This window comes from Seriola lalandi, unplaced genomic scaffold, assembly GCF_002814215.2.
Source record: "Seriola lalandi dorsalis isolate HSWRI2012SDOR001 ecotype SW California unplaced genomic scaffold, Sedor1 jcf7180002054575, whole genome shotgun sequence".
NCBI lineage: Eukaryota > Metazoa > Chordata > Actinopteri > Carangiformes > Carangidae > Seriola > Seriola lalandi.
Window position 1 is genome coordinate 154,406 of NW_019525128.1, and position 10,156 is coordinate 164,561.

Genomic DNA, 10,156 nt, shown 5'->3' on the forward strand with positions numbered 1-10,156 from the left:
AAGAAAAAAACAAAGCAGAACCATTTCATTTCCTTGCTCTCACTGAGCTCTTTGCACTTTGTGCTTAACAAAAGTTTGCTCTGTCTTCAGGCATGAATTCTAAATCAGTATCAACCAGTGGCTTATTTGACAAAGAGGTCTTAGAGTGATGCTGTGGTGGGTGTCACCTGATTTGAAAAGGTTAAAAGAAGCAGGAGCAGAGGTTCAGCCCAGTTATGCTGGACTCAGAGTATGACTGCAGTAGTTGAATGTATAATGTCTTACCTCAGTATGACACAATACAACTGGGAAACAGAAAAATTGAACAATGTTTCAAAATAGTTTTCTTGATAGTAGTTATCTTTACTGTTTGTAAATTGAGTTCTCTGGGTGTTTAATGCTTTAGCCGCACACAGTCCTAAACAAGCAAAGCTATATAGGTTTGAGTTAACCTTTAGAAATCTATAACAAAATGTTATGGAGTTAGTTCATCTTGCCCAGTGTTATCACTGATTCATGAGCCAGAGCGATCATGGGAAATGCTACAAAGGTTTCATATTTCCTACTAAGTGCCTACTCAGACACTGGCGTTTTCAAATACTTATATTTTACTATTATCATGTCTTTATATATTTTCATAGTCTGTGCCAATGTTCTGCTGATTGTTATCATCTGTCTGAACAGAAGCTTACATGAACCCATGTACCTGTTTCTGTGCAGCCTGTTTGTAAATGAACTGTATGGTAGCACAGGGTTGTTTCCATTCCTGCTGGTTCAGATCCTCTCTGACATTCACACTGTTTCTGTGCCTTTTTGTTTCCTGCAGATTTATTGTGTTTATACATATGTGTGTGTAGAATTTTTAAACTTAGCAGCCATGTCTTATGACAGATACCTGGCTATCTGTCATCCTCTACAATATAACACACGTATGACCTCTAACAAGGTCGCCATGCTTATTGCTGTGACATGGATTTTCCCTTTTCTTGCCATTGTAGTTTTGTTATCATTGAGTTTGCCATTACAGCTGTGTGGGAACATCATTAACAGAGTTTACTGTGGAAATTATTCCATTGTTAAACTGGCCTGCTCTGACACCAGAGTCAATAACATCTATGGCCTCATTTACACAGTCATCTCAATCATCATTCCTCTCATTTTAATCCTTTTCTCTTACATGAAGATTCTCAAAGTGTGTTTTTCTGGCTCTAAACAGACCCGACAGAAAGCTGTCAGTACCTGCACACCTCACCTTGCTTCTCTGCTCAACTTTTCTTTTGGCTGTTGTTTTCAAATCTTACAAAGCAGATGTGATACAAGCAGTGTACCCAATATGCTGAATATTTTATTATCATTATACTTTCTAACTTGCCAGCCATTCTTTACACCTGTACTGTACGGGCTGAAAATGTCCAAAATCTGCGTCATGTGTAAACGTCTGCTGTGCGGTGAAGTGTAGGTCAGCCAGCAGATCTGTTCAACTTTGCTTACATGTAAAAACAATAAATGAATTCCATTCCTGACTTCATCAGTGTCAACAGTGATGTTGTTGTGGACCTCACTGTATCTCTTTGTTCTTTGTGAAAAGTGATCTTTCTTGTTTTTCTCTTTTTCACTTGATCTGAGAAACATGGTGGTGTGTGATGTTTTTGTTTTAAGTGACTTTCAACTTCCACAGAGCTTGAGTTTAACCCATCAAACAGTTTATGCTTTAATTAGTCCACACACGAGCAACGCATCAGCTCCTTGATGTTTGCAGAAGTAGTCAGTCTCAGTGTGGCTCCTTTATTCTCTCTCAGTCTGAGAACACTGAGCTCAGCAGAATTTAAAGATGTACATATTCTGTTGGTGTGAATATGTTTACTGGTAACCTGTCCTGGCTTGGAAACCTTGACTCCTGGTTTGGTGATAATTCAAAAAGACTCCTCTGATTGGTTCTTCATGACTGGCACCAGTAGGGTGTCTCTGCCCTCTCTTGTGTCTTGGCAGGGTGCACTCTGCCAGTCACCCAGAGTATGCTGGATCGCATTCAGTCATGTGACACTTAAGGCCTCACTATGACTGTAACTTTGCATTTACACCTGATATTGATGAAGCCTCATTTAAGCTCACCACCACAATGCAAGACAGGTGTATCATAAGTGCTCTAATTATATTCCGCGTGTAAAACTCTTCATATTGTTTGTGAGACAAAGTGATGGTGGAAGCCAAGGAAGTTCGCAGTGGTCCGTCGATATTATTGGTCGTGGATGACGGGACAATTCCTGGCGGACAACTATGACTGGGAAAGTTTTGATAGAAGTTTGAAAAGGAAGTGGAACGTTGTTGCTAGGTAACTAATGTCGCTATGTGTTGCCACAAACGAGCAATGTTGTTCAATGTGTTTATATTTCCATATGTATATGCTCTGCCTTCCAACGTTAGGTTATCATGAAGCTAGCTATGCAGTAACCTACATCACTTAAGTAATGTTATTCATCTAAAGCTGTAACCATGGAGACATTATATTAGGCTAACATTAGGGTGAATATAGATTAACTGTAGAGATCATTCATCGAAATTTTGTGTATTTTACACACGTTCAAACAATTAAAACCTAGTACAAATGAACATTACATCTAGTCTGCCATGTATGGAACACCAGTGATAATTACACCACCTCGATAAAATAACAGAACAGAGATCAGTTACCTCAATCAAATACAAAATGACAGTTATTGTGAACAAGGCAGCATGAGTCTAATACCATGATGATCAAACCAGATTTCTCCAGTGCAAAAGTTAAAACGGTTGATGGCCACAATTAGTGTCTATATGTCAGTAACATTTAAGCTGATTTGTATTTTCAACAGAGCTGCATAATTTTATTTTGATTCTCTGAGCATGTCACAAAAATGCTCTCTCACCTCACAAAAAAGGTTAACATACTACAGTTACTCCCATTGACCATGATATGCAGGATGCAGAGCACATTGATAATCAATACATAAGTCTTATTATTGTTCCCTCTCTGTCATGTTAAGTCAACAGAGGTGTTACGTGCCACACCACTCCTGTCAGGTGGCTCTGGTCTAGTAACATCTTGACATCTCCGAGAAAGGTCCACCATTGTGAGAACTTGCCTATTGATACTTTATTTGTTCTGTTACAGAGTACAATGTGTTGTCCTTTTTGTGGCTTCAGCCTGCTTTCTCAGACATCAAATTCATGTATCATGCTGATAAGCCTGGCACAAGTGAAGGTAAAGTTTCAAAGATTACTTGTCTTTTGAATTAGGCCATTCATATCCAATACTGTATAAACATAGATTAGAATACTGGTGTGAACAACACGATAAAAAAAATTTACAAAAAATGAAGGACTTCAACAAAAATATGCAAGGTGGTGCCGACTTTCTACTCTACCCTGATGGTACGAAGATAATTATTATACCAGGGACAGAAACATCCTTCTCTCTGAAACTTTACAAGGAGGTAGTGGGGGAACCTATGAAAAGCCGCCTAGGCCAAAACTGAATGCTTCACTTGCACATACATATATACTGGTACTAAGCACTTGCACATACATGCATACACATATCTAAATATTCAGTATGTATGTATGTGCCAGCGTGAGTATGTATGTATCCGGATGATGACTAGGCCTATCGGTTAAGGTGCAGACAGGTGCAAACATGAAGAATGCGCATGTAATTTTCATTATTTTGATTAGCTTCCAAGTCCATCTTTTAAACGGCAATAGATACTTTGTTATAAATTTTTTCCAAAGTTTATTGGTCAGTTTCCCTGCAGGTGGTCGTGCAGATGTTATCTGCTGGCGTCTCTTGTGGGTTGATGCGAAATAAACTCTAATGCTCTTCACTTTGGCTGGATAACTTTAGAGGAGACTGGTGTTGAACAGATGACTCTAAAATTGTCAGAAAGCTTCGAAAAAGGAAAACTTGATGATGATTAAAAGTTACAAAAATTACTCTGGCGCATGTTTCAGGGGCGTCACCCATCTTCTCCTGTGTTTCAACTTGGAGAAGAAAGTAATTTTCCTCAGAACTTTTGTTTAATTCTAGAGTTTACCTATAAACTCGCACATCCGTCTTCCACCATGACCATAAAACATTAAATGAAATAACATATAAACCTAATGGCACTAATAATGACAGAGAGGAGTAATATGAGTGTTGATTTCATATTACATCCTTCAAACCTGGAATTAATCATAATACAAGCGGTTAACTGATCAAACAACAATATAAACATTTTCTAAAGCTAATAGTCTATAAATTTGAATTACACATCTTCTTCTTTGACTGTTATTATAATAATATGGACATTCTGGATGTCATGTAGTGTGTGTTACCTTGTGTGAAGGATGCTGACAGTATGGTCACGTGTGTTACAGACCAGGTGGGTGGACTGAGTTGGCAGAGACTGGAGGCAGATGGCGGTTACAAAGAGTTTTATTGTAAGAGAAGGTGCGGGGCAGATGAAGGGACAGATGAGGTGGATGATGGCTGGAGGACTGTGGCAGGGAGCAGAGCTGAGCCGGGCAGGGGATCTGGAAGCTGGAGGCCGGGTGGGAGTGCAGGTGATCCTGAGCAGAAGAGAAACAGGTTAGAATGGATAGACGGCAGACTGAATGGAGACAACTAGAATACGTTTTTCAGGAGCTGGAGACGGAACTAACTCGGTAGCTGAGTCTACAATCCAGCGCTGACTGACTGACTCAGGGAGCTTAAGTAGGCTGAGGCAGCAGACAGCAATCAGCGACATCTGGGCACTCCAACACAGCCGACCGGCATCAGCAATTAGCAACCTGCACAGAGAGAGGGAGAGGACTAGGAGGCAGAGGGTATGACAACGTGAAGGACATTGTCTTGCCGCATCTGTAAGGATTTCACTGCACACAGAAGAGCATTGCAGTAGTCAAGGAAAAAGATAACCATGATCTGGGCCAAGATTTTAGTGACGTACTGAGTCAGGTTTCTTGCAACCTTGGTTGGGACAAGAGATGAAGAGTTATTGATATCATGATGGAGAGTTCAGTCTTAGCAAGGTTTAGTTGAAGGTATCTGATATGTCAGACAGACAGGCTGAGATCTGCTCACAGACAGTGGGGTTGTCTGGAGGGAATGACAGGTATAGTTGGGTGTCGTCTGCATAGCAGTGAAAAGCCAGGCAAATGGGATTGGACGGGAAGCAGCTTTGAACTACTATCTTAAGGTATTTCCACAGAGGGACTATACGACTTAAAGAGGAAGTATCATGGCCATTTTTAGTGTTCATCATTTCATTCTTGGTGTCGACTAAAATAGATTTACATGCTTTAATGTTTTTCTTCCACTGTACATTTTATACTGTACTGTCTTCACCCTCTGTCTGAAACACTCTGTTAGAACTCTTTAAGGCCCCACTCCCTCCCCTGTAGCTGACCAAACAGAGTCAAGTGTGCTCTGATTGGTCAGCTTTGACAGCAACTACCATGGCAACAACACGTTCCGCATGTCTTGTGTAAGCAAACGGTTGTGGTGGCTTCAGTTCTGCCTCATTGTTTTGCACAGTCCGATCCTGAGCCAGAAGAGGACAGACCTGATCCATCTTCACAAGCTGGACTGGAGCAGAAAACAAGCGTACCCAGCCGCTGGACGGTGGACAGTCTGCAAAGACTTGGGATTACAATATTCATGAATTGGAATACTTTTATGAGAAACCTTTTTGATTTTTTTGTGTGGACACTTCCAGACCAAAGGAATATAAATAATGGATGAACAGACAGACAGTGCTTGTTCACAGTGCCGGTAAATGTGAATGAATTAAACTTTGGTGCGCATAGTTCCTGAAAAATGAACTGAGCGGCTATATTATGGATAATTTATCCAAACTAACAAGGTACAGCATGTCAATACTGACAAACATTTAAGCATTTATATCTTTGCTATGCTGCTTTTTACTAACGTGATCAGGTTAACGTCACAGATCCACAATAATAATGCAGAAGCGAGAAGTGTCTAACTGTGTGTGGTTTCTGAAGCAGTCGTCCTTGAAGTGCGAGCTCACACTATAATGTTTGGAGCACTGGAGAACCGTGGAAAAATTAAGTCAATTTCTTCAGGCATTTGAGAACATATGTCTTTTTGTCTTTACAAAACTAAAGAAAACTCTTCAAGTAGTTATGTGCTGTGCCTTGTGTGGGGGCATGCCAAGCTTGCAGAAAATCGGGTTTTGCCCTGACAGAGTTTCTCCCTTTGGTGTAAACTTTGAACCTTGGGATTCTGTAGACCATGCACAAAAACCTATATAACACACTATAAGAAAGAGAAAACTCAGAAAAGCATAATAGGTCCCCTTTAAGCCTAAGACTAAGTCTGAACCACTCAAACACAGTCAGAGACTTGTCCTGAAGCTCCGGTGTTGTCTTGGCTGTATGCTTTGAGTCATCATTGTGCTGTCACCCCCGTCTCAGTTTGCGTGCACTCTATAGCAGGTTTGACATTTGCAAACATTTCGAGAGAGTAGAGTAGATTGGGCAAAATAGCAGTTTCAATCGAGTGGCAACCTCCAAGGCTGAAAAATGAAGCCAGCACAGAGGAACCAAAAACTGCAGTTCTTTGAATGGCCTCTTGTCTTGACAGTCAATCCCCATAGACTCCCATGTTAAAAAAAACAGTATATAGCTAATTTCCTCCTTCATGACAACTGTGCGGGGATGAATTTTCATATAACTCACTCCTGTAAATTTTAATAAGGCTTAAGAGACAGATAAAGAGGTTGCGTTTGTCTTTGCACCATGTGACAGAGTTCTCCGTCAGTCTTCTGTACTTCTCTGTAAAAATGGGTTGTAACTGAAGACAGCATGTTTCTCACTGGATGAAGCTGGAGTCTCCTGTTATATCTCTACCATTATCAAGCTGGTTCTCATCCTCTGACTCTGAACTGGCAGTGCTGGCTGCTCTATCCTGCTCTATTATGCCAATTTATATCTTACTCAATACATTTATTTCTTTATGCATGAATGAATAGGGCATGCAAACATTTTTTTAGGCCTACAAAGTTGGACAAGACAGATTTATGTAGCTAGCATTAGCGTCATTGGGTTTAACAAACAATGACGACTGTTTTTTTAGGACTTTTTGGTTTACTACAGCTCATTTTTTATCCACTGTCACAGTATGTTTATCAATAAGTGTAATGGTGTAAAGTGTACACTGAAAGTTAGGTTTACTAACCAAAGAGTTAAATCTATATCCCACCTCTGACTGGGCAGATCCATTCCCTGGACCCGCCAGTGGCACCAATTGGAAAATCGTTTATCATTAACGGTGGTTCCTTGTGGGGAGGGAGGGGAGGGCTGTTCAGGCATCTATGTGATCACATATTTACACATTGTCTGTTGAGTCAGCCTTTGTACTGTACATGTTATAAAACCAATAAAGATAATGTTTAAAAAAAAAAACCAGTGGTTCCTCTGATAATTAGTTCAGTTGTTGGTGTGGGCATCCACTGACTTGAAACATTTAAAAGAAGCAAAGGCAGAGTTACAGTTCAATTAGGAAGCAGTCACAGTATCATTATCACAATGATGTCAGAAAATGTTTAAAGTGTCTTGCCTAACCATTATGTTGATTTAAAATAAGAGAGTGGTAAGTTTGAGCTGTCTGTCATATGTTTCCTTACTAATTTCTTGACTGTGAGTGGATTGAATACTGTTTGTGCTGATGCTTTAGCTGCACTCTGTGGTAAATGTTAAAGTTTAAAGTGGTTGCACATTTACACAACTATAACAAAATGTTACATTAGTATTATACCCACTTCAGTCTGTGCACAGTGTTACTGTGATTTAAATCAATATTAGGATCATGATGAACTCTACACAGGTTTCATATTTCACACTTGATGCCTACTTTGACACAGAGATTTTTAAATACTTTTTTTTCATATTTATTATGTGTTTTTATATTGTAATAATCTGTGCCAATGTTGTGCTGATTGTGGTTATCTGTCTGAGCAGAAGCTTACATGAACCCATGTACCTGTTTCTGTGCAGCCTGTTTGTAAATGAACTGTATGGTAGCACAGGGTTGTTTCCATTCCTGCTGCTTCAGATCCTCTCTGACATTCACACTGTTTCTGTGCCTTTTTGTTTCCTGCAGATTTTCTGTTTGTACTCTTATGGAAGTGTAGAGTTTACGAACTTAGCCATCATGTCTTATGACAGATACCTGGCTATCTGTTATCCTTTACAGTATAATGCACATATGACATCTAATAAGGTTGCCTTACTTATTGCTGTTATGTGGTTACCTCCTTTTCTAGCTGTTTTTGTCACAACATCTTTGAGTGCCTCTTTACAGCTGTGTGGGAACATCATTAATAAAGTTTACTGTGACAACTACTCAGTCATCAAACTGGCCTGTTATGGTACCAGAGCCAATAACATCTATGAACTCATTGCTGCTTCTCTCACAGTCTGTATTCCTGTATCTGTAATACTTTACACTTACATGAAGATTCTTAAAGTGTGTTTTTCTGGTTGTAAACAGACCAGACAGAAAGCTGTCAGTACCTGCACACCTCACCTTGCTTCTCTCCTAAACTTTTCTTTTGGGGTTTTCTTTGAAATATTACAGAGCAGGTTTGATATGAGCAGTTTACCTAACATGCTGCGAATATTTTTATCATTGTACTTTCTAACATGCCAGCCGCTCTTCAACCCTGTCATGTATGGCCTGAACATGTCCAAAATACGCCTTATATGTAAAAGTCTGCTTTCACGTTCCATGAGGAAGTGTAGATCATCTAACACATTTGTACACCTTGAATAACAAGAAAAACAATAAATGTATGCACTAACTACTTTATTGTCCATAATATTAATTTCTTCAGTTAACATATTTTATCTAAAGGTGACAAAGTTATCATCCAAATTTTTACAAAATTTTTATTTTTATCTGTCTGATGACAGACCTACTACTGATACACAATTTTATTTCTATTCAGTGAAAGGCAACTTTCATTTATTTGTTCTATTTTCACATTGTTATGTTTTAATCTTGTATATGAAGCAATGGCATGTGACCAAAAATCCTGCACAATATATGACCACTCTATCCTTATACTATAATTTGAATAAGGAAAAAGTCCTTTTAACACAAAAAATGAGAAACACAAGGAAAAGCACAGGGGAAGAATTCTTCTTCCAGAACAGAAGAAGGTTTCTACCTTACAGAGTAGAAAGCTGGGCCAGTAGGAGCAATGTTAAGCGTATGAGATGTATGAGGTACTATATAGTCAGTGTATTATGTGCATTAGGTCCGGCTCCCAGTTTGGAGAAGCAGGGAGGAGTTCTTCAATGTACTGCTGTGGACAGGGAGAGCAGAAAACCCCATCTTTAGAACCAGTTTTCATAAACTGGGGTCAAATGCGTTTGCATGTTGCCCAATTGGTGATGCACTCAACAATTAGATTTAGCCTTGCAAGTGCTTGGCTCACAACGCTCTGGCCCCATGTCCTCCATTTCATCCATTTGGGTTTGGCTCCATTAGTGTAGGCCTGGCTTCCATGTTCAAGCAAGAAATCTCCTCTCCCAGAACTTGCCCTAGGAGAGAGATCTTTGGTGAATCTACCAACCTGAGTGTTAATGAGGTTTTTGCCCCAATTATCCAGGATCACAGGAGGAGTGAGGTTCAAATAATGAATCAATATAATAATGTTGTTCAGAATCAGCTTCTCATGATCTCATGAATACAGAGCATTTTGTGATTACTTAAAACCCAGTGGCTGAGTGTTGGTAAATGCTTGTAAAAATGCTAAGCTAACATCAACCAAGACAGCAAAAAATGCACAGTTACCCCCAACAACAACTTTATCCAACAAGCTAATTAATTACCTTAAGATGTTGATGAAGTTGTTGATGATGCCTCACTTAATGTTTTGTTGTCAAGGGAGGGCTCAATTTCTTTGGCGCAGGCATGCTAACATTAGCTGCAGCTGCTGCGGGGGACTTAGTTTATTTCAGGCTATCAAACACAGTACACTCATCAGCTTTCTGATGTATTTTGTGTGTCTGGGTGTTTGCTCAGATTAGACGTGTTGTCCAGTGATCACAAATACTGCAGGGAGTGGTATCTACATCTTTCAAAAAGTGTAACCACACTTACGACCACTTTTGGCTCACCATTGCCTTA

General features: G+C 39.6%; 2 protein-coding genes across 2 annotated transcripts; both read left to right on the top strand.

Moving 5' to 3' along the window:
• The first annotated feature begins 511 nt into the window (after positions 1 to 511).
• Positions 512 to 1,438, top strand: LOC111663366 (olfactory receptor 11A1-like). The gene has a single exon (XM_023417537.2). It carries the CDS (start codon positions 512 to 514, stop codon positions 1,436 to 1,438), a length of 927 nt encoding a protein of 308 aa, XP_023273305.2.
• A 6,390-nt stretch (positions 1,439 to 7,828) lies between these two features.
• On the top strand, positions 7,829 to 8,794 carry LOC111663367 (olfactory receptor 11A1-like). The gene has a single exon (XM_023417539.2). The coding sequence runs from the start codon at positions 7,829 to 7,831 to the stop codon at positions 8,792 to 8,794; it is 966 nt and encodes a 321-aa protein (XP_023273307.1).
• The last annotated feature ends 1,362 nt before the right edge of the window (positions 8,795 to 10,156 follow it).

Bases quoted from the DNA above. Each gene is read 5' to 3' on its own strand.
- LOC111663366 (XM_023417537.2), top strand. From the start codon at position 512: ATGGGAAATGCTACAAAGGTTTCATATTTCCTACTAAGTGCCTACTCA.
- LOC111663367 (XM_023417539.2), top strand. From the start codon at position 7,829: ATGATGAACTCTACACAGGTTTCATATTTCACACTTGATGCCTACTTT.